The sequence below is a fragment of the Pseudonaja textilis genome, chromosome 2, assembly GCF_049901715.1.
Source record: "Pseudonaja textilis isolate UNSWEBS1 chromosome 2, rPseTex1.2, whole genome shotgun sequence".
NCBI classification, from domain to species: domain Eukaryota; kingdom Metazoa; phylum Chordata; class Lepidosauria; order Squamata; family Elapidae; genus Pseudonaja; species Pseudonaja textilis.
The window spans coordinates 136735411-136760212 of NC_141991.1; the positions used below are offsets into that span (position 1 = coordinate 136735411).

Consider the following 24802-nt stretch of genomic DNA (forward strand, 5'->3'; position numbering starts at 1 on the left):
GGACGAGAGGTGACCCCCCAAAACCGCGTCCCGATGGGTACAGATCCCGCGGCCAGAGGAGAAAGAGAAACCCGGCCGGTTGAAGAGGTGGCAAGGAGAGGCTCGACATGTGGGGGGACCCCGCCTTCCTTCTATCCAGCCACGGAATGCTGTGGAGGGAGGCGACCCAGCCCAAGAGGTGGGCTGCCCTATATATTCTCCCCCGACCCCACCCAAAAACTTCGGGCGAAGTCGAATTTACCTGATGGTTGATCCCCCAAGCCAGCACGCCCAGAAGAGGGTCGGCCGAGCGAAGCACTTTCACCCGCTGCGGGACGAAGTGCTTCTTCTTGGTCTTCGTGCGCGTCCCCGGACCCACCGAGGCGGCCATCCTCGCTGTTGCGAATCTCGCTCCGAGTGGCCGCTCGCCCGCCCGCCCGCCCGCCTACCCACCCACGCGCCGGCCGCTCGGATTCAACGGCAGCCCGGAACGCCGGCAACGGAAGTAAACGCTCAGCTGATTCCCGCCGCATGTGACCACGAAGGGAGGCGGCGGGGAAGCTGCGTCACAAAAGGAGCGGGGCGCCGGCGATGGAAATAGCTCCTTTGGACGTCCGTCTCGGGGCGTCCGTCTGTGGCGAGCGTTAGGCCTTAGTGTAGCGGAAGGCGTTGCTAGTAAAAGGTGGTTGGCTAGTTTGTGACGCTCGGTGTCGTGTAAACGTTCCCTGTTTAGGATTACGCGCTTTTTTTTTTTTTTTTGGTACTTTAACTCTATGGGGGACGTTGAGAGCTAACACGGCGCTTGCAGGTACCACGGTGAATGAAACTATCTGGAGCGGAGTTGGTGGGGAACTATGGCTCTTTTGTGGCCTGTGGACTTCCAACTCCCAGAATTCCTGAACCAGCATGGACTTCCTCTGCCTCAGGAATTCTGGGAGTTGAAGTCCACAGGTCACAAGAAGGCCACAGATTCCCCACCCTCACCCCTGGTCTGGAGGAAGGGTTGGAAAGGAAAAAGGTTGGAGGGCAGCGTTTAAAAATGCAGCCCGAACAGAGGAGGTGGTCGTTACACTAGGCAGGAGTGTTAGTTCATCGAGCTCTTCGTTAAGGAAATGTTTTTTGGAGAGAGACTGAGCCACAACACCCTAAATTCTGAGTAACTGTATATATACACATACACAGAGAGAGAGAGAGAGCTTTCGAGCCAGTTTTTGACTCTATTAGTCCCTGCTGTTTTCTTGGCAAGTGTTTTAAGAAGTGGTTTGCCTTGCCTGTTTAGGGCTGAGAGAGAAGAACTGGCCCAAGAACACGGTGGCTTTTTGCCTCAGGTGGGACTGGAATTCGGTGGTCTTCCAGTTTCTACCCCAATGCTTTAACCATTACACCAAACTGGTCTATCCATAATTAGAATAATTATAGTTCAATAAATGTACAGACATTACTAGGCTACTAACCTTACAAAGTTTGAGTTCTAAATTTGCTCATCTGGCCTCTCAAAAAGACAGTAGGCAGAATGAAATGGTCACCTCTTTATGTGTTGCTGTATATCTGTTAGAGAATGTTCCGGCCGTAGTATCTGTTAAAACCTAAGGTATAATAGTCTTAAAAACTATCTGGGAAAGGTGTTGAGACCCATCTGCCTCAAACTAATTATCTGAACCCAGTTCAGTTGACCTTTTAAATACCATAAGTATGCAAACAAATCCCATACAAACAAAAAGCTTTTTTGGGGTGGGGTGGGGGTTCCTCCTTAATTTTTAGAAGTGGAAAGGAGTCCTGACAGAAAGACGTTTTTTAAAAAAATTAAAGGCTGGGTTATAAAGCAGCCCTGCTTGCTCTTTTCCCCCAATAATTTTATTATTAAAGATTATATTATACAAGTTACAATTTACACAACTACAGAATAAAGAAATACATTAAAGATTTAAAAATTTAAAAAGTGAAGAAAAAGGAAAAGCAGAAAAAGAAACCTCCCTCTTTATCCTTAGCAGTAGAGTATAATCAAGCATTAAGAACTTATCACTATCTCTTAAAATGAAAGCAAAACATCTTTTCATTCTATATCTCATCCCAGTTTCTGTAAACCCATGTCTAAAACTTCAACCCTCCCTGTTAAAAGTCCAGTAAGGGTTATCAGAAGTAAAGTATTACAAATTATATTTATTACATCCAATCTGAATCTTTCCTTTTCCTTTCTTCAAATAATCGACATTCAGTCCCACTCAAGAAACAAAGATGATTAGAAATAACTATTATCACCACTTCTAATAAACCATTAAACATTCCCTCCCACCCCACCCCACCACCCCAAAATAATAACCCATTACTTTAATCTTGGTCAAATCTTGTATTCTTCTTTTTGCAAACCATCTTTAAGCTCTTCAAAGAAAGTTCTAACATCTGTCTTCTTATGTATTCTCTTCTGTAAAAATTCTTTTCTTCGTCTTCATTAAGCCTCTTTGATTTTCTTGGGAGATTTCAAATATAAGCCGTGGTGTTTTTTGATAATTTGCAGTTTATAGGGACAATTTTGCAATCCCCCCAGTAAATGTTGGCTCAATGTGTGATAAAGACATGACAAAAGACTCTTTCCTGTGTTGTTCATTTAACCAACATCTTTTATCGTTACTTTTATCTAGTAATGGAGTTTAGTTGAAGCTCTGATCACCTTGTAGGTCACAGTACTGCAAGATTATAGTGTGTTCTAGATATTTCATTGACTTTCCCCACTGTAGTTTTCAGTGACTTGTTTATCTGGCATACAGGAGAGAAGCTTCAGTGTTGCTTCTGGACAAATAATCTGTTTCTGATGTTATGAGGCTAAACCGATGTTTCTGATGTTATGAGGTGATGATGGTGGTGTTGGTAGTAAGATTGTCTGTAGTGCCAATATGTGGGGGAGGGGTTGTCATGACACCAGTACATTTGGATGAAATCATAATGCACATTTTATCATTTACCCACCAGATGTCCATGCTCCCAGAAATTCTCCAGGTACTACATTTGGACTTTAACAAATGAATTATTTTTTATGTTTTTGAATGTTTATTTTTGTATCCTTTTATGTCATTGATAGTTAGCTTGGCAGCTTTCCACCCTTACATTGACAGGTAAGGTAGACTATAAATCTACTTCAATATGGCAAGAAAGCACATTATTTTTAGCAATTGTAATCACAAGTTTAGACCAAGGGTCTTCAAACTTGGCAAATTTTAAGACTTGTGGACTTCAACTCCCAGAATTCCTGAGCTGACATGACTGGAGGAGGAATCCTGGGAGTTGGTCCACAAATCTTAAAGCTGTCAAGTTTGAAGACCCCTGGTTTAGACCTTTAAAGTTTAGACCATTTGTGCTGCCTTAAACAATAGTTTACAAATTATAGAGCCTGGGTTCCCATAAAATACGTGTGAGTTCAATGAATGCTACTACTGTTAATTCTCAGAAAACCTAGAACTTTCTCTCTTTCTCTCTCTCTCTCTGTTTCTCTCTGTCTCTTTAATTTGATTAGAGTCAAGAAAAAGTACTTCTTTCCTGAATGTATTCTGACAGTTTGAAGATCAGATTTTCCTGAATGAAATGGCCTAGCTCTTATCCAGGAAACAATTGGTGCTGATATTCTAAATTTTCCTGATAGTAAGATTTATACAAGTATATAACCCCTCAAAAGGTATATCAGCAAATCCTTTGGTTGGATAGTACATATCATGAAATAAAAGAGTGGTCCAGAATAATTATAAAATACAAGAGTGCATTTTGTTACACACTTTGCATTTGATACTGGAATTGCCTTCCAGCACAACTTTCTTACTTATGAAACATATACTTGCATCTAAAGGGAGAAAGAAAAAACTGTATGACCTTACCTCTATTGCATATATCTGAAACCTATTTCCCTAGGTATTAAACTGCAGGCAAATATTTTTACCTTATACTTTAAGCAAAAACCCAGATAAAAATTCTGAGATAAATATGGCCATGGATCTTAAGCCATGGGTCACTTTAAATCAGATTTTGGGATTTCTCTGATTTTCTGTAATAACTTATAGTACTTATAACCACCATATGTTCCTGTGATAGTCTTTCTATATGATACTCAGATCTGCACTTTCCACATTTCATCACCAGCATAACCAACAGGGATCCTAGTTATAGAAATCCAGGAATTGTTTCAATATATCTGGAGGGACTGGGTTGATGGCACTTACCCCCTTCGAGGTTAGCGAAAATGAACCCAAACTCTAGTCCAAAATGTTGGAAATGTAAAAACATAGAGGGAACCTACTTTCATATGTGGTGGACCTGTAAAGAAGCCCAGAAATACTGGCAAAAAATTAGAAAATGGCTGGAGGAGATAACCAAAGATCAAATTGAATATAAACCAGAGTTCTTCCTACTAGGGATTTCTGATAAACATTTTCCTAAAAAGACGAAATATATAATAATTCATATTCTAACTGCGGCCAGATTAGCATTTGCTCAGTGCTGGAAATCATCCCGTTTACCTACAGATCAATTGGTCATTCAGAAAATATGTGACTGCGCAGAAATGGACAATTTAACCATAGCTCTTAAAAATAAAGAGTCTTCAGCATTTGATAATAATTGGAATGCATGGTATAATTGGTTATATCAGAGATAAACTGTTCAATGAGCATAAATAAGCATAAATATCCATAAATAGCGATAAGATGTGTATATTTAAAGTAAGAGAAGAATTGGAGAATTGGATCTTGTAGACTGTCAAAAGAATATTTGTCTGGTTTTAACGTATTTTCTTTTTCTTCCATTTCTTTGTTTTTTTTTTTTTTTTTTTCTTCTCTCTTTTATACTCCTTTTTCTCCTTTTTCGTCGCAAGACCGAGCGTTTTTTTTTTTCTTCCTCTCTCTTTCTCTTCTTTCTTTCTTCTTTTTTCTCTCTGTTTCTTATGTAATGTTGTTATGTTATTTTTTTAATTGTAAATTCAATAAAATTTATATGCAAAAAAAAAAGAAAGTTGTTGTAATAAGATGTTGGAAATGTACATTCCTCCAGTTATTTATTACTTAAATATATAAACAATCTACAATCAACAGAATGTTTTTCAAACTCTGGATGGCACAGGATTATTAATACTGATGTTTACCATGCCATTATCATAGGACCATTATTCTGAGCCCGAATATCTAAAGTTTTGTACAAGAACATAAGAAAAGTTCTGTGGATCTGTCCAATAATCTAACCCAACTTTCTGTTCCTACATAGGACAATCAGATACTCAGTAAAAAGCCAAGCAGGACAGGAACATAGCAACATCTTTCTGCTTATGTCCACTAACAACTGGAATGTTACATTCAGAACTAGAGGCTGTAGGATCATTATGATTAACAATATTTAATATGATCTAATTTGGGTAATGAAAAATCTATAAGAAAACAACCAAGCTTAGAGAGCAGCAAGACCACTCATTGAATAACCTTATTCCCCCATGAGGCTTCTTTTAAAACCGCCTGACTTAGAGATCAGAGATATTTCCTTTTATCTGCCTCAAATCTCACTATTCAACTTAATGTCTGTGAGTAGTAGTATTATGTAATATTATAATGTTATACTAACGTTATGAGAGAGAAAAACACATTGTCTTATCCATGTTTTAATATATGTCTTATACTACTTCTTATTCACTGATGGAAGGGAAGTAGCATTACAGTTAAGATGTTAGACTAGTACTGAGACAACAGGTATTTAAGTCCTTATTTGACCAAAGAGTTACCAGTAATTTGACTACTGAGTGATTTTCGGCCAGTCACTCTGTTATAGATCAACCATTTCAAAGCATTATTTTTATGGATATAAAATGAGATTATGAGATATATATGTAATACATAGATATGTAATAAATATTTTTGTTCTGTTTAAAAAGTGCCAAATATAACCATCCATTAATGGAAAGCCTTAATGATTTTGATAGCTCCTCTTTGTATTTTTATTATATACCAGCTGTATAATGTCCTATTTTGGGATGGTGAGCAGAAATGCAAGATTTGGAAGCACTATTATTGTGATAAAGTGTTCTGAGAATTAACTCATAATATTTCAGTAATTAACCTACTGGTCTTTTTCCTTACCACCCATTCTGTTTTTTTTTTCTTCTGATATTCATTGCAGCAATCTTATGTGAACTTTTAGTTTAAATGTTTCTTAAGGTTCTACTGCAGATACTCTTCCCTTCCCCATTTTTTTCCAGTTTTAATGGATAGCTGATGACTTGAAAGCTAAGCAATTCAGACCAGGTTAGACTTGGATGGGAGATCGCCAGGAAATTCCATAGACCAGACTGGAAAATTTTAGAAAAAACCCTCACATTACAAAGCTCTTTTATATAGTTGCTAAGAAATTGCATGGATATGTCCATGAAGTCACATGAGGATTTGAATTTCACCTTTTTTATTATGGGCACATTAACCGAGCACACAAATCTGTTTTTTTTTTAACTCTTCATTTATTTATTTTTTTAAATAAACTTTTGAATAGCTTGACATGCAACATTTGATGTGATCTGAGCAGACAGGGATAAAATGACAAGATGTCAACAACCATCAAAAAGACAGTTAAACAGGGTTATTGCTGTTTTAAGAGTTTGACAGGAAAGAGGCTTGCAATCCTTTGCAAAAGCCACTTTCCCTGTCCCCCAACCCTGTTTGCCCTATTGACTCAGAAGTGGTGACATTAAGTTAAAGATGTGCAGTGGACTCACTATTCCCTCAAAATATACACATGGGAGCACAAATGAAAGGCCCCTGAGCCAGCTATCAAAAGATAATAAAAGGGAATAACTGAAAATATGTTGATAGCAGCCTAATTTTTGTTTCACTTTGCAGAATCATTAGGCCCCGGCCTGTGCCCCAGATATGCAGTGGTTATGGTTGATTAGGACTTGCTAGAGAATTTACCCGTCAAATCCAACAGGTCTGTTCTGCAAACTGTAACTCTGCCCCTGCAAAAGCAAAACCACTATCTAGGTTCCCCTTTACAGAATGAAATGGGGCCACTTATATTCCTGAGGCCATGTTGCTGGCTTGTAGAGGAGTTATGGTCCCCACTGATAAAATCCTCACCCATTGGAACCTTCTGTTCCCACTGAGGAAACAATAACTGCTCAGGATAGGCAGTTAGAAATGTTATTCCTAACATTGTATCAACTGAAGGAAATGACTAGCAGGATCTCCTTTCTGTAGAAGACTTCCCAAGGCCATTTCTGAAGTGCCATAGTGACCAAAGAAAAATGGGAAATTTAAGTCCATAAGGGCTGAGGCTCAAGCATCATGGGAAACTCCTAAAGGTGAAGCTAGCTGCCAATATTTTATATTCTTTGGGGATTATCCCAAAGGATAAGAACTAGATGTTAAAACTCTAGGCCTTATCTGAAAGTCAGCTAATACATACACTATAACAGTTCTAGCCTACCTACTTGGAGGTATTCAACTTCTATTCTTACAGTAAGACCTAAAGATATTGGGTTGGGTGGTGTTCTACTGCAGGTCAAGGGTCATTACGACATGTGAGAAATACCTTATGCCCTTTCTCTTCGGTAAGAATTGTTTGCACATTAGGGGTGCTTCTACATCTAGGTTCTTCCCTGGCAGCCCATCCCTTAAGGCAACTGAGGCAGGAAAGGAGAGGCACAAGTCCTTCTGGAGTAAAGAGCAGGGATCCAAAGAGATAAGGGAATACATTATTCTCTAGTTAAGTAAGACAGAGAAACAGTGAGAGTGAAGCAGTAGCTGATAAATATACAGCACACGGAGAGAGCAGGACACAAGGACAGGGCCAATTGTAGCAGAAGTCAAGGAAAGCCGGCTGCAGCATGCAGGTGTGAGGCTTCCATCCCATTTAGAAACTACAAGATGAGGAAAAGAGGGAAGAGGAAAAAGGGAAAAGTCAATAGAAATGATCTTAATATTCAAGCCCCTCTATTCAAGCTAAATACTGAGGAGGAAGCTTTCTGAATTTAGTTCACCAGTAGATCTTACAGAGATAAAATGAGTGTCGTTGAATCATTTAAGTCCACTGATTTAATGACAGGTAGCCAGAATACTTACTCCTGGAAGCTCACAAACAGGATTTCTGTAGTGAAGGATCAAGAACCTACTCTATAACCCTTTGTGCAGGGCAGAGTTTATTCTGTTTAAATTAAAAGATGTCTAGCAAATCTTGTGAGAAACATATTTACCCAGTTGGAAGAAGCTGAAGGGCAAATCTGATGGAGTCCTGGGAAGAGGAAATATTAAGAGATGCAATAAAAAGTTGGTGAGAGAGAGGGCATATGATGGACTATACCTGATGGTGTGTTTAGATGCTCTGGGCAGGTGGTGGTACTAGCTATTAGCTGGCTGCAGTCTCCTGATGAAAGGGAAAGAGCTTGGCTTGCTCATCAGCTGCAACACCACAAGGCAGGTCACTTCTAGCATGGAGGAAAAGGGAACACATAGTAACTCAAACCTTCCCTCCCTGTTAAATGCTTTCCCCATACTTTTGTATAAAAAAATGATTTATCCCTGGAACTAACCACTCTGAAGAAATGAGAAAACTGATTTGATCCAATGGCTAGGCAATTGTCTTTCATACAGCTCACCTGTTATCATTGATGTCTGTGGCATTTCCTGTGCACCCGTCCAATGGAAGAACAGGGAAAGAAAGAAAAAAAGCAGCATTACAATTCAGAGAAGGGCACATACTGAAGGGGCAAACAGTGTCGTGTGTGTGTGTGTGTGTGTGTGTGTGTGTGTGTGTGTGTGTGTATTTAGTTCTGCGTCGAAAGTGCTGCCTCACTGAAATGTAAAACATAAAACCTACCAGCACCTCATGCACAAGATAATCACAAAGGAGACTTATTCTGAAGTATTTTCTACTGAGCTACCCATCTCTCAGTTTATTTCCTTTGCTTTTCAGATTTTCTGTCCCATTTGTTTGTTTTGTAAGACAGAACCCATGCCCCACATCCCTGTCTGTAAACCAATAAATAGTGGGCTGTGCGAACAGATTTTCATTATAAAGACTCTGCCTGCTCACCAAGTGGGTCCTTTAAACAGGGCCACAATGATCTCAAGCTACTGAAAGACCCAGTCTAGGCAAACAGAAAAGCAAGAGGTACCCTCCCTTCTCCCCAAGGGCATATTTGTTTTTCTTCCCAATATCCTACCATTATCCATATTGAGCTTCTGATAGGACGTCAGAGGGGCAGTAGAGGAGCTGCTTCCACTACTGGAAGGTGCATTTGTAAAGCTGCACAAATGGAAAAAGAAAGGGGATATATAAGCAGTCAATGGATGTTAATAGGTAATGCATAGTAAAAGGACCATAGGTGCCTAGCTATCTCAGTTCTATTCCACTTGGCTCAATGCTGAAGCTTAGAGCCGAGGGGAACTTCCAGGGATCATTCTGCTGTAATGGAACAGAACCCTAAAGCCAAATGTGAAGTTAAAAACTGGGGAGAGAAGATCTGTGTGTCAAAATGATTTTAAAAAGCCTTTTCAAGTAAGAATGTGTGGCAAATAGATGACTATTAAGATCTTGTATTCAAATTACTAAAAGCAATACTAGATTCAAGGGGAGGGTATTTAATCTGAAGAGGGCAAGTTTAGGAAATAGTCATCTCGTTAAATCCTCAATGTGGATGAACATGTACCTGATTCTCCAATTTAAAACTGATTTCCAAAAACATTTTATTAAGTTATAAAACATTATAAAATACAAAATACAAAAGCAAATAAGAGGACAATGAGGGGAAAGGAAAAAGAAACATTGACTTCCGACTCTCTGTTACAGTAGAAAAGGGCATGATCAAAATATCACAACTTTTTGTTTTACCATAATAGTTATTTCTGCAAAAGTCTATCAATCTAATCTACAAAACCCAAAGTCAAAATTTCATTCTTTTCCATATCAAGCGTGAAGTTCAGAAGGAGTTTCCATGTGGAGACAAAAATACTTATGTTCTTTTCTTTGAGCAGAGTAGTCAATTTTGCTATTTCAGCCAACTCCATCAGTTTCTGCAATCATTCTTTCTATAGTAGAAATCAAGGCGTCCCTGATTATCCAACTTAAATCTTGCACCTTTGAATGACAGCCAAAGATAGCAGTCTCTTTTTTAATGTTTTGTTATTAATGCCAGTTTTTTTTTCCCTGCGTATTTGTGAAGATTGCAATGATCTGGTAAGTAATTTTATATTCCAGCTCAAGACTTGTTGTAATTCATTCTTCTGGCATGACTTCTCCACATTATAATATATAGTGGATCTTGCACATTCAAATTATTTTAGAATTCCAAGGTCCAGACCCCTCAAAATTTGCAGTTAGCCTAGGCCTACTCTTTGCAACCAACTAATACCTAAGACAGGACATGATTTAGATCAGATTTTATGTAAATCAAATGCAATGATGGCATATTCAAGTCTGATTTATGGAGCAAAATGTTCTTCAGGTTGCTCCTGAAAAACTGATAGATTCATCTAGGAAGCTTGCTTAAGCCAACCACAGTTTAAGTCAATCATAGTTTGCACAATTTAACAGAAATAGAAATAAAATATACTCACTAGCTGTCAGGCACAGTGCCGCCAGAATTTAGGTAGGCATTTTGATAATTCTGGAAGAGGCTATTGGTGTAGCTGATGCAATCAGAATTGCGAACACCGTAAGGATTGGTTGGGGATGAAGCTGGATAGTGCCCTGGTCGCACTGGTTTTGCTACAAGAGGATAAAAATGTCGTAGATAAACCATACAGTATTTTCTTGGAAGAATAAAGGACAAACTGAACAAGGGAAAAATCTGAAAGATAAGGATTACAATATTGTTTGTTTATAACTTCTTTACAAAGGAAAACTCAAGAGCAAAAGATTTATTTTATATTTATTTATTTTTCTGAAATAAAGTATCCATTATAATAAAGGATGTATGGTCATTTTGTGTGTGTGTGTACATGGACATACACACACACCATTCATTCATTCATTCATTCAGACATTCATTCTTTCATTAATTCATTGATGGAGCTAGGATTTTCAGGATCTGAGTTCTGTTTCTTCACCCCATTAGAAAAGTTTAACTCTCCTCCATGCATGGAAGGATGCTACTGAAGTGGGCTGCAGGAAAGGAGCTGGGATTTCTGGAATCTGATATCCATTTCTCCTCCCCTTGGAAGGGGTAGGCCTTTTGCTCTCAAAGGCCTGCCTGCAGGTTGTGTATGTGTGTGGGCGGGGAGGGGGGGGGAGATGGTGGGGGAACAGAATCAGCTCCATGCAAAGTTGAGATTCCCAGCTGGGTGGCAGCCCTTTTGCTCTCAAAGAGCTTTCAGCCCAGCAGGAATCTCAAATCTGTGGTAGGTGACAGCAGACTCCTGTCCTCACTGTGAATTGTTGGGGCGAGGGTGGTGGTGGTACACGAAGGGAGTTTCAGCCAATCTCATTGTACACATGTTGTACTCTTGACAATAAAGGTAATACTAGCCTGCAATCTTCCCTGCAGCTTCTCTACAGATTTTCTGGGAAAGCTAGCAGAGAAGACTGCAGACTGTGATCACGTGGTCATGGGGCACTTGGCAACTAGTTGTAAGTGCAAACAAGTTCCCAAGCATCCAGCTCACATGATCATGGGGTATGTATGTGTGATGTTTCACAACATCCAGTTTATGAACTGTGAAGAATTCTTCTCGAGACTGTCGTACCTTCAAATGGTCATTAAACGAACAGTTGTAAGTTGACTACTTGTAAAATCTTAAGGATCATATGCCTATAGCAGAAACTGCCGTGGAAAATGATAGATTGCTTTAAGAAATTTCAGATTGATGCAGCAGTGACACTCCCATCTTCCAAACTACCTTTTCCGAATAGAATCGAAAGTACTGCACAGAATTACCAAATACTACATTACGATTTCCTGGAATATACACCTTCAGCCAAGTAGAAAAGATAATTGTTCCTTCCTAGGACGCATATCAATAATATACCTACTACACTGAAATGTCTCCATGCTCACAGGAACGGACCCCCAAACTGCAGAATTTGTTTGCTTACCAATCTGTGCAGAGTGGTTGCGCTTCATGCTGTTTTTGAAGCGCACTGCTTCCTTGATGCGGTCTACCTCCTGTTGGTAGCGCCGCTTGTCTTTCATTGCCCCTTCCTTGGCTTCCTTCAGTGCACCCTCCAGGGCCTTAACTCTCTCAGCCGTAGCCCGAAGACGTTTCTCCAGTTTAGGAAGCTCACAACGCAGATCTGCATTGTCACGAACCAGCTGGGCCCCAAGTTGACAAGAAAGGGAAAGAAGAGTAATGGAGGTGAAGTGGATGTAGGTAGGCACGCCATTCCCCAAGACCTGAAACCTTTGCTTGTGCTTCCAATCCCAAGATGGTTCTGCTCTGCTTTCTTACATTCTGCCCTTTCCAGAAAAACACACAGTTTGTGCTAATTCTACCCAATTTGATCCACCTGGAAATCTCACACCTCAGAAGCGTGATTTTTTTTTTTTCTAGAGGGGAACTACTACATTGCTTCTTATCCCCTTGTATCATAGATTTTGTTGGAATGTCTGAATATACCCCTCAGGGCAAAATACGAAGGGCATATTCAATGCCAACATCTCAATTTGCGAGAACAAGCTTTATGTTTACTCTTGCCCTACTTCTGAACACCATGATGGAAAAATCCTATGGAGCTGGCCCTGAGGAATGTCAGAGTGAAAAGTAGCAGAGCTTGGAGTCCTTTCAAAAATCACTCAAAAAAATCTCTCTGTTGTACATCTATTAAAAGCAACCTATAGTTGACACAGATGCTGGTGATAAGTCACTGCCCTCTATAAGTGACACCCATCCCTTGTTCCCATTAAGCAGGCCCCAAGTGCTACAGATCCAAGCCATGCACCATGCTGGGGTGGGAACATTTTATGAAATGCAAGGTCGCGAGATAACAGCTGAAGAGTCACAATGATCCATTTAACTCTCACCATATGTAAGCTTGAATTAAACACCAGGTGGGTAAGCAACATGAGGTGACAGCTTAATGGTGTGAGATGAACAATTACTCAAGAGGCAGCCAGCAGCACAATAGTAATTGGCAGGAAAACTACTGGGCAGCCCAGCCTCCAAGGGGAGGGAGAGAAAATGTTTGAGATAATAATATTTAGTTCCCATATCCGGAGATCGATATCAAACCAGAATGGGGGTGAAGCATATAGTGAGAATTTATGAACCATGTTTTTTCCAGATAACTGTAGGGCAATCTTCTGTAATCTGATGTCAGCAAGATGTGATTGGACTACAATTTCCATCAATTTTAGTTGTTACTAAGGAGGCTCTATGGCCTCAAACTGGGAAATTATCTGGAATTCATTGTAAATATTTTAATGTTTATCTGAATCTACTTAATGTTGTAATGGAAGAAAGAGCATTGCTGTTGAAATTTTAGTGTGGTGAAACAGCTAAGCCTTACCTTTTTTTTCTCTTTTTGTGACAGATGCTGTGTAGGACAATTTGGTCAGGATTGCCATGGCAAGAGAATGGATAGTAGAAACCACACACATGAAGCTGCTGAGAATGAGGCCTTTGTACACATATGAAGGCCACAATGGTAGTGGTTGCCATGGCAGCAAATTATGACCTAATGCAAAAGGGTCATTAGGGGGATGGAGTTGCCATGACAGTGGAATGGTGAGAGGCACCTGACCTTTCCACCCAATCAATGTCCTCCCCCGCACCCCCAAATAAATATCTGTACTCCCAATTTGGTCACCAAGTGCAAACATTTCCTGCCCAGCCCAATAGGCAGAGGAAGACGTGAGAGTGGCTGTACGGTACCTTGGAGACCCAGCGATCCAGCTAGGGTACAGCAGCAATGGGAAAAGGGGGATACAGACATGACTCAGCACACCAGCGGAGTCCCCAATTAAACCCTGCTCTGGAAACCCAGAGAGAAAGAAGTTACACCTCAGCAATGTCTGTTGCCTCTGACTGCTGGTATCAGAGTAATACCTTCCTTTCCTGAGCTGAAAATAGGGGAAATTCTCTCTTTGGGGCATGAGATGTGGCAGAAGCATCTTTCTACCATCTTACTCAGCTAAAGTAAGCAGGGACAATTGGAGGAGGAGGGAGAACAGAACAAGTGTAATGGAAATCATATGTGATGGATATGAGAAGCAATGCAGGGAATGGATATAAGCAAATATCTACCAATATTCTAAGTACACACCATCCCTTGCTACTTTGCCACCTTGTCGAATTTCCTCACTTTCAGTAAATATATGATTTTATGAGGGAATGAATAGCCTTAGCCTGAAATGCAAATCCACCTCACTTCTTTCTTTCTACTTCCTGCTATTTTCATTCCATTCATTGCTTGAAACTTTCCAGGACCTGCTGCAAAATCTCACCAAATTGGACTTGGAAACAAGTGTGAGGTTTTCAATTAAAGCTACCAACGGTTTCATAGCAAGTACTGTTGGGAAGGAAAAAGGAACCAGAAGGGAGAGGTACTGAAGTACCAATACAATTGGAAGCAGAATTCAAAAGCCAGGATAAGAGAGCTGGGTAATTCCTGCTTGAGCCAAATGGTAAGGAGTGTTTTCTGTATTGTACTAGAAGGCACAATTCCCGAGGGACAAAAATGGTAATTTATCATGAACAAAGCTAAGCACAGAAGAGCCATTCTTTAATCTGCTACTGTGGCGTACACATTAAATGTGGATGCACCTTTTACTTTGCATGCAGAAAACCCAAACTGAGTCCCTGGTATCTCAGTAAACAAGGTCTAAGGATATTTTTTTTAATGTATTTATTTTGTCGAGCGATTATAAGATAACAGGTATAAGTATAAACATAGTTATGAATACATGAAATGGATACATATAAGAAAAATAAAAGAAACAATAGGGCAGGGACAGTAGGCACATTGGTGCGCTTATGCATGCCCCCTACAGACCTCTTAGGAAAGGGGTGAGGTCAATAGTAGACAATCTAAGGTTAAAGTTTTGAGGGTTTGGGGAAGAAACTACAGAGTCAGGTAGAGTATTCCAGACATTGACATTCTCAGTCATCCAGGCCATGGTTGTCCCAAAAGCGCTTTTTTCAAGAGGCAACTGGACCTTCTGGTAAGTTTCAGAAACTCCAGTTGTCTCTGGAAAAAAGTACCTTAAAGGCTCAGTAAACAAGGTGGCAGATGATGATGAGAGCTCCAAGTCTGAAGCAGACAAAAAGGAAAGTAGTTATCAGGAGGCTATAAAACCTCCCTAGAGACCTGAGCTCTTCTAGGGCAGAACCCAAACTGGATCCCATTTCTCCAACTTCTTCAAATCCTAAAGAAGATTCACTGACTCCCGCAATATGTCCATGCCACAGTTATGAAAGAACAAAGAACTAAGCAAGAGTACAAGATTCTGAGGCCAGGCTTCTTAGATGTAATATGCATTGATGAATCTAGTAACTGTAGAAAGACCCACTGAAACATCTTCAGACATCTGCCTTGTTGTTGCATTATGCCCCAAAATCTCAGTGCTTTGATTATATGGGCCTTACATTATAACTGTCTCACTCTGATATGATCTGTACATCTTGTTTTTTATTTATGACCGGCTTTGGATCACTCTACTGTCTGCTGCCAACTCTGGCGTCTGTATTTGTCAATTCAATGGATCAATGATTGGATTTACAAACTTGGCAAACTTCATGAGCTCATTCTCCAGCTGCATATTCCTCAGGTTTTCTGCCTCCATTTAAATAAATATTTCTCAAGTGTTTCATCACTCACAACTCTTCAGTTTGAAAAAAAAGGACACATAATTATTTATGAATGGTTCCTTCACTCTGTTTGGAATCTTCCTTGTTGCTACAACAAATGTCTAGATAGCTTTTCTTATCATTTTTACTTTATTAATTTGAAATTATCACAGGATGCAAATCATGCCAAGAAACGTCTATCTCAAAAAAGCCAATGTTTTTCAAGGAGTTATTTCTTGAAAATTGTAAGGAAAAGGCAAACAATAAGCCCTAACTATCAAAAATATCATTGTAGGGGAGAGTATCTATCATTTCAGAAGGGAAATAGCAGAGTGCCCTATGGATCTTACAGTTTTTGGCTGGGTTCACACAATGCACTGATACAGAACCACAAATCAGCCTACTGTCTCGTGTGAAATTGGCCTGGGCAATTTATTTAGAGTCCAATGTGTCACACAAATCCAGAAAAGTGGATTAAAATAATCTGAAGAAATTTGGTTCAGAGCTCCTTGTAGCAGATCTATGTTGACTTGGTGGTAAAGACAACCTTGACCTCAATCTGTATATTGTCTTCCAGTGGCATGTTTCAAGTATCAATTCTGTATTCACTCCTTTTCTCTATGTATGCAAGATCCCATCTGTATCACCCTAAATCTATGGAGGGAAAGATAGAATGACACAACCCTAATTATTTGGACTTCAACTCTCATTACTCTTTGCTAGAATGGCTAATCACAAAAGATTGTTTAAATTAAGTAACATTTTTAATGTTTAAGTTAATATTGGTCAGCTTCAAGGTAGACCATGTCAGGAAACAGACTTTATAAGAATTAATGGAACTCTATGTCCTTGTTATAAGATATAATAATAGAATCTTGAAAGAGTGACAGAGTTTCTCTCTCCCTCTTATACCAAAGTGAATCAAGGCAGGGGAGTCTTGAGCTTCTTCCGCACTCCACTCCATTCCACTCCATCTTCCCAAGCTAATCTAATCTTTTTGTAATGGCTGTTGCATATCTTCTTCAAGACCATCTCCATACTCCACTATGCTATATTTGGTCTCTCTATGTTTAAACTTCTAACTAATTTACAGATGGTGCTATGTATACCTCCAGAGACATTAGTGACTGAAGTGTTAATATAGGCCAAGCAACTGAGCAAATAGTTAAGTCACATTGTAAAACTTCCAGAGGGCCCTAATTTGCCTATCCATCACTGAAATAAAATGTATGAAGCTATAAGCAAAGAGCCAATGAATATACACAAACCATGTACGTGCATTTCACTGAGTTAGATAATGTATTAGGTTTTTCTTCCTAACTCTTTTCCTCTGCTGCCTTATTTATATGCCTAATAATATTTCCTTCTAATGCTTACATGAAGACACAGCAAGAAGCACACCATGCAGTAATTTGTGGAAACCCTTACTGAATTCTCTACATATCCTTTTCTCACAAGATCTTATTTTGACACATAGGTTTCTATTTTTTTACAATGTTATATTTCTTCTTTCTATACATAAGCATAATTTATCTAGACATAAACATGCTATAATAATCCCTGTGAATTGCCACACACTCAGAAATACACCCTCATGAGTGTGTGTGATAAAAGAAATGAACACACAACTCTTCTCTCTTAAACTACCAAACCATCCTTTGACTGATCCACAGGATTGGCTTGCCAAATAATCAAGGATACTGATACAGTATGAAGGGCAAATTATTATGGATTAGCAGAAAACAAGAGTCAGCTCGGTACAAGCCAAGACTTCGTGATGAGTTTTGGGATCAATGGGCTCTCAATCTGGTGTTAGAAAAAGTTGTTCTATTTTGATGGGAAAGTAGGAAGAAGAAACCTGTTGCCTTCTAAATTTGGTGAACTCTATTTTCTAACCAGCCTTGCAGCCTGATTAAAACTGACCACGTTTTTATCCAGTTTGGTGCAATAGTTAAGAAACCAGGAGACTGAGTTCTAGTCCTGCCTTAGATATGAAAAGCTGGTTAGGTGACTTTGCATTAATCACTCTTTTCTCAGTCCAACCTATTTCACAGGCTTGTTGTGGGGAAACAAGGACAAAATAAGGACTATTAGGTATGTTCACCACCTTGAATTGTTTCTAAAAATAGTAAGGGCGGGAAATAAATAAATTTCAGGAGTTTATCATTAAGCAATATCTATCAGGCTTGCCAATTCCCCACCAGACTTAATATTGAATGGGAACAGATATGTGCAGGAATTTTATTATAGAAAGAGTCAAAGAATAGGTCTGGCAATATATTGATCCTGCATTATGTGAACTCCAAAACAAGCAAGTAACACGTCCATGCACAGATTTGTGCCAGATGAGTCCTAGGTGAATGAAAAACATTGAGCATCCAGATGGCCTTATGAACACACAATGCTGCTACAATACATAGTGACTGCAAAATGGAGACAGAGAAAAAGATTCCCATCCTAACTACTGTATGAGGAACGAAAACAGCACTGAATCTGTCCTTCTCTCCATCTGCTCCATCCCTCTTTGTGGTTCTCACTCAGCGACTCACCTGTTTGTGAACTTTTGTAAGCTGTTCCAGGTTGTTCTCAAGAAAGGAAATCTTCTGTTTCTGGGAATGAGCCCCCCCACTGTCCTCGGGTTCCAACTCCGCACTCTGGAAAGAAGGAGCAAGAAGATATTTATCTCTGCAGCAGTGAAGGAGATGGGAACAGGGAAAGATCCTGTGAGGTAGTACAGCAATGACACCAGCAGTGCAAAGCCCAAATAAAACTATTTGGATTGGTCCACGCTAAAATTTATTCTTTAGTTACCTCCACAAAGAACTGTAATTCCAAGTGCAAAATGTGCATCATATAAGATAACCAATGGCAAGAATCAGTTCCAGAATTGGGAATGACTGTGAATTTAATGTAACCTCACTGGGAAACGTTCAACAGAACCATTTTCTGCCTTAATTTGAGCAAAGATTCAAAACTGCTGGGTGGGGAAATGAGAAGAAAGTGGATTTTCTTCACAATGGAAAGAACACATCTAACTTGCACAAAGGGCTTCCTAAGACTGGGTTGAGGCTCCAAACCTATAACACTAAGATTACTTCATTTTACAGTTATTAGTGGGTCAGAGGAATTACAGGGAGTCTAGCTAGTTTGGAATAATAGCTAAGAGAGATGGCACATCAACATAGATTTGCTTTCACATCAAATCCCATCCTTGCAATGACTTCAGGTGGTGGCTTTAGGCAAATACAATATCTCACACCTTACCTTCTTACTGTAACCTGCAATTTGGGGACAGAATTGCTAGTCTCCACTTTAAGAGGTTTTTATAAAGCTACTTTTCAAAGATAAAGCATTTCAAAGATTCACAAATTTTCAATGAGTTTCAAGAGCTACCTACTTTCTTAACTCGAGTCGTGACGTCTTGAACGAACAGCTTGCGAAGGTTGTGGAGGGTCTGGAGTTCACGGGCCTAGAAAGGGCACACACATAGAAAGGCAAGCTGAGATGTTTTAGCCTCCCTGTTCTCTTCCACTGGTTCTATTCACAAAACTCATATAACTGGGTCACAGAAGGGGAGCATATTATGTAACCCCTTTAAGCTACGTTAGTCACTTGCTTAACCAAATCTGGTCAGATTTAGCCCCAATCAGAAAAACTGCTGTTCTCTGTGGATAAAATCAGCTAATGTGCAAATTACTTATGAGGTAATTAGTTGTTTTACAACATACACTCTAGGTAATTCTAGAGAGACTCTGAAAATGTCTGTCTATGTGCCTTAGCAGTTTTATCTCCCTTCAAACATAGCCCCACAAGGAGGACAAAAGACGGCAGAAACAGATTAGTAGTGAGTAAGCTCTCCCTCCAAATCTTTCTTCGGTAGTGTGAATCACAATCACTTCACTATAGATTAAAAAAAAAAAAACTTCACCATGGAGGGGAATGGAATACAAAAGGCCACAAGATGGGGGGAAAGGGACAATCTTTCAGGTTTCTTTACAACAGCTGGGAACCCTAAAAAGTGGCCATCATATAACAGAGTCCTCCTTGTACCGGATGCTGCCACCGCCACAGACTTGAGCCTATTCACTAGGAATGAAAGAATACTGCCTTTTGGGATGCTTACAACGGTTTCCTCCAGCCCCTTGAGGTCTTGCTTGGACTGCTCGTGGCGCTCGTAGAGAAATCTGTGAAGCAGAAAAAGCATGTGAGGCAAAGACTTCATGGGAAAAGTGTTCTCAGAAGAATTTAATTGTCCTCACTGAAGCATAACTCTGATAGCACAGCCAGGGGCTGTCCATTACCTTAAGTTTTAGAATCCTGCATATGGTCAAGATTACAAGCAGTGATAGATACGCAGGATGAGCAGGCTTCAAAGGAATGTTCCCCACCCCCACCCGAAAGTGAGCCTTTTCTGAAGTAGCGTCTGCCTGATGTAGAGCACCAGGCTTGAAATTTGGGACCTAGGCCACTTAGAGCTACGCCGCCTACTGTCTGACCTAAGCTTAGTACACCAAATTGTCTGCTACAACGTCCTACCTGTCAATGAATACTTCAACTTCAACCACAATAACACACAGGCAAACAATAGATACAAACTCAAAGGAAACCGCTCCAAAATCGATTGCAGAAAATACAACTTGAGCAACCGAGTGGTCAATACCTGGAACTCACTACCTGACTCTATTGTTTATATCCTCAACCCCCCAAAACGTTAACCTTAAACAGTCTACCTCACTCCATTCCTAAGAGGTCTGTAAGGGGGTATGCCTAAGCGCACCAGCATGCCTACTGTCCCTGTTCCCATTTATTCATACTCATTTATTGTGTATATACTTATACCTGTTTATACTTATATGTTTATATATTATGTTCATACTTATACTTGTTTTCTCACACATGCTTGACAAACCAAATAAAAAGAATGTTCGCAAACTTGCAGGTCTTTTGCGCCCACACCCCTTGGGTGTGGGAGCCTGGAAGTGTGAAGGGACCCATCTCCTAGCTGTGTTAGTGACTGTCAACTGCGATACTTCCTGGGCTACTATGTATTTTCATTCTTGTACTTGTTTCTATTTTTATTTTGACATTGTTTGCCACCCAGTCACTTATTGAGATGGATGGCTATACAAATTATGATTTAAAAAAAAAATATATATTGCTAAATTAATTTTCATGTTCTGAGCTTTTACAATTTTTACCAGGCTAATAGCCTCATTGCTCTTTTGAGTGGTATGCCTACATATTCCAAACTATAGATGCATACAGAAGACGATCGAACTAGGACAAAAACTTGACTTGATACAATCACTCCCCGGATGCCTAATCATCCTGTCTTCTGCCCTTTGAGAAATTGTCACAATTAGTGGCAATTTTTGGAGGCTCTATCAGCTCCATTCCAGGCTTACCACAAGGCCATGGGGCCTTAGATTGTACATGCCTGTTTTATAAAATCTTAGGACACCGTTTTTTTCATTGAATGAGGGAAATGTGGATAGTGAGTAGCTGAATTCAACTGTATATATGTGAGAGTAGGCAGATTTGGTGGCAGAGGAAAACCAAGTACTGTAACTGAGGAGGAATGGTTCACCGATCCCTTCCAGATAACTTCACTGCAGATGAATATAAATAATCTCTTAGAGTTGGGGATTGAGCACCATTTGTTTTGACCGAAGCTGTAAAATGTTCTAGAACTATTCTATGTAGGAAAAGAAGAAGCCCCATAGGGGTCACCAAATATGTATAAATTATTAAATGTGTCCCTTTCCCAATTGAATTATAGTTCCTTCCCCCACTTATTACATGGGTTTAATGTATATCAGCGTTTTTCAACTGATGCCTGGTAGCATCAAACCCCAGAATTCATCAGGACCAAATACCTTTTCGTTTTAGAGGATGGGACTTATTCTTAAACACAGGAATGAAGAAAGACAGCTGAAAATGTTTAGGGAAAGGAAGAGTTCTTACGTCAGCTCCTGAAGTTTTTGTGTTTTCTCTTGCTCCTCATTCTTGAGTTTCTCATAGTCAGCACGAAGTTTCTCCAGTTCAAGTTCTAACTTCTGGTTTAAGCTGGACAGGAAAGAATGTATGGAGAAATATGCTATTGTTGGGATGGTAAGCAGATCTTAGTTATTCAGCAGCCTTTCAATTTAGCATAAGGCTAAATTGGCTAAGGACTCAATGCTAAAGGCTCAAGACGTGGAAACTAAAATCTACAACCCCTGATGCTTAAAGGACTGCATTTCAGGACAATGTATAAAAGAGGATATTTGAGTCAACCATCTTTTTAGCCTTTTCCATCGTAACCAGCTGCTAATTTTGAATATACCTACAGGTTTAGCATTGCTATAAATTGTTTTTTAACTCCAGCAATCCAGCCTAAGGGTTTTTTATTAAGACTAGTTCTATTGAATGAACTTCAGTTCTCAGGAAGGAATTACTAGCCTTAAATTAGTTTCAGTTCATACTGTCTCAGGGGTCTTAATTATCAGTCTATAAATCCTATTCATTATACACAAATTAAAGAATACCAGAATTTATGTCACACAAGGCATGAATTTATGTCACACAAGGCATATGGGTATACAGTAGTGCAACAACCCTAGCTACACTGCATTCCCACTACTCTAGAATTAATTAACATGAGATTTCTCCTATTTGGTTCCTCCAGACTTATTAAGAAAGACTATAAATCAAATTGTTAGTAAGCATGCTGATTAAGAATTGTGGTAGTCCTAACAGCTGGAGTGTGCGAGGTTGGTGTTGATTTACCCTTACCCCTACTTCCATCTTTGCTCCTAATTTCTATTCTGTACATGCTCATAAATGGTTGTCGCTTATTTTATTCTTTTCACACATTAGCCCTGCCTTGTAAACCTTATCCAATTTTCTGCTGATATCCGCCATCAGTCTCTTGAAACTGATTAAGTCAGGCCCTGCCAATAATAATAATAATAATAACCCAGCTTCTCATCTCCAACATAACCTATCTTATAATAAGAATCTCTCTCTTTCCCATCAGAACAACTTGCCCCAGCCTAAAAATGACTCACTCTTTAAGCTCATCAATGATTTTCTGCTTCTGGTTGATCTCATCACGTAGACGTGCCAACTGCTTGTGGTGAGCTTCACGGTGACTCTCCAGCTGCACTTCCAAGGCCTTCTGTAGGAAAGGAAAGCAGTTCAGAAGTGTAGATGGCAGTGCCAGGACCCCTCTTAAAACAGCAAATCTTGGACATGCTTCAAAAATGTATTATTCTCCAGCAAAGCTATACTCTCTTGGCCCATCGTATGCTTGTCCTCTTGTTTCTTGTCCCATCCTGGCTCATGGAGATCACCGATGCCCGATTGAGTCTTATATCTTTTACTACAAAGTCTTTTTAGCAGAACTCTAATGGCAAAAAAGGTTGGACAAACAATTGTAGTCCCTCATGATTTACCCAGACCACAAAACTCAACCAGCTTAAATCAGAGGCGAGAGAGTATTCAAATCATAAATAAGGTACCAGAGGGTCAGTCAGTTGTGGTTTCATAGTCCAGATTTACTACTTGAGAAGGCAAGCTAAAGAGTTGGGGAACAAGGTGGAGAGCTGTTGCCAATTGATGGACGAGGCCCTCCTTATATAGGGGCAGTGTGATCTGGATTTGTTCCTGGGGAGGGGGCAGCATGTGTGGGTCTGTGTTTGTGTCTCTATTTCCAGCCAATTGTCTTGCTGAGCTTCTTTGCTCAGTCCCCCTCTTTTCCCAGTAGACCCTTGCACTGGGGAGGAGGTGGTGTTCGCTCAGCCTCTTCATCTTGTAAAGCCTCTGACAGCTGCCTCTTCAGGTTGCTAGGCAACACTGCTTTCCCTGCCTGCAACTCTTCCAGTGAATTTCCTCAGGCTGATGACTCTCCTGTAACTGCTTTTCATCTTCTGAATCTGAGTTGGCCATGCGTGACAGTTCTCCTTTTAGAGCCCGAAATATGCTTGTCTGGCCCTCTGTCTCCCTATCTTTCTTTTATTTCCTCCAGCTCTACCCCTCTTTTTAATTAATGCTAATAATTTAATTAATTATTAATTAAATATTAAAACAGAGCTTTGTGTTTCAAAGTGATCTATAATTAGATTTCTCATTATTTTCAAATGCATTTAGAAGCAATTGTGAAAAGCTGGAAAATGGATTAGAACAGTGGCATTGGAGAAAGATGCATAATACATGAACTAGTGTTTGAAAAAATGGAAATAGGAGAAAAGTTAAGCCCTCTCCTCTGTGATTTAAAAACAAACAAAAATCCCACTTTGAGGTTAGCTTCCCATGACACCTGCTCCACAGTTTAGGCTGATCCATTATTACAGATATTACAATGACCAAAAGAATATTAAGATGCCTATCTGTAAACAGCCAAGTATGTGCTTCTGGTCATTCTGCTGGAGCTTGGTCTCCCAGATATGTATGTACAAATATTTAAAGATACATGCCAACCCTTTAATTTCTACAGGTCTGCTATAAGGAATATCCATGCACTGCCAGGGGCCAAAAGGATTGTGTAAGAGGGATAACACCTTTGATGAAAAAGGACATGCCTCATCTCTTGTACTAACTTTGACTTCATCTGTATCTTCTATTAGGTCCTGCTCCTTGGCTACATCATGCACAGTCTCTGTGGGAGAGAAGAAGGATCCTTAATGAGAGACTGGAGATAGAGTTAAAGCAGCGAGTTGATGACCAGTGTTAGATTAGTAATTTGCTTTCTTGATCTAGGAGACTAGGCTAAAACATCAATTGCTCCATTAATTTTCTATGATTTCTTGAGCAGATTATTCTCTCGATGTTATCTCTCAATCTCAAGGTTTAAGTGTAGAGTAAAAAGTTTCTTTTAAAAGACTTATTCTGTAAACCCTTCTCTATAAAATGGAAACAGTAATCTACTTCATACCATTATACATATAGGAAAGACTTTATGGAAAAATAAATGAACAAGCTACCTACAAATAATAAATAACAACAGGAAGGAGTTACCATGAATATTTACACATGGTCAAGGATATTTGTAAGCAAATACACAAGGACACAAATATTCTGCATTAAAATCTCTTCAACCACTCTGA

At 39.7% G+C, this 24802-nt stretch overlaps 2 protein-coding genes and 1 long non-coding RNA gene across 8 annotated transcripts in view; 1 reads left to right on the forward strand and 2 right to left on the reverse strand.

Moving 5' to 3' along the window:
* PIP4K2C (phosphatidylinositol-5-phosphate 4-kinase type 2 gamma) overlaps positions 1 to 639 on the reverse strand; it is a 35296-nt gene extending 34657 nt beyond the window's left edge. For 3 of the 4 annotated variants that reach the window (XM_087925446.1, XM_087925444.1, XM_087925445.1), the window contains exon 1: positions 242 to 524. Coding sequence is in view for 1 of the 4 variants with exons in the window: in XM_026713735.2 (XP_026569520.1) it covers positions 242 to 370 (129 nt within the window). In the remaining 3 variants the exon portion in view is untranslated. Of the gene's footprint in view, positions 1 to 241 lie in introns of all 4 variants that reach the window. The other variant, XM_026713735.2, reaches the window with a different exon arrangement.
* LOC148127109 (uncharacterized) lies at positions 523 to 13728 on the forward strand. Its single transcript, XR_015741940.1, has 2 exons — positions 523 to 661; positions 13462 to 13728. It is a non-coding gene; the product is annotated as an uncharacterized LOC148127109 (long non-coding RNA).
* Positions 6451 to 24802, reverse strand: part of KIF5A (kinesin family member 5A) — a 60444-nt gene continuing 42092 nt past the window's right edge. Inside the window, exons 18-29 of one of the 3 annotated variants that reach the window (XM_087925443.1) lie at positions 24296 to 24354; positions 22766 to 22875; positions 21681 to 21782; positions 19840 to 19900; positions 19114 to 19185; positions 18266 to 18370; positions 12028 to 12244; positions 10551 to 10701; positions 9158 to 9240; positions 8591 to 8618; positions 8296 to 8419; positions 6451 to 7855 (exon numbers count right to left, since the gene is read on the reverse strand). In XM_087925443.1, the coding sequence (XP_087781569.1) occupies positions 8341 to 8419; positions 8591 to 8618; positions 9158 to 9240; positions 10551 to 10701; positions 12028 to 12244; positions 18266 to 18370; positions 19114 to 19185; positions 19840 to 19900; positions 21681 to 21782; positions 22766 to 22875; positions 24296 to 24354 (1067 nt within the window). In that variant the 3' untranslated portion in view covers positions 6451 to 7855; positions 8296 to 8340. Of the gene's footprint in view, positions 7856 to 8295; positions 8420 to 8590; positions 8619 to 9157; positions 9241 to 10550; positions 10702 to 12027; positions 12245 to 18265; positions 18371 to 19113; positions 19186 to 19839; positions 19901 to 21680; positions 21783 to 22765; positions 22876 to 24277; positions 24355 to 24802 lie in introns of all 3 variants that reach the window. The other 2 variants (XM_087925442.1, XM_087925441.1) reach the window with 2 other exon arrangements.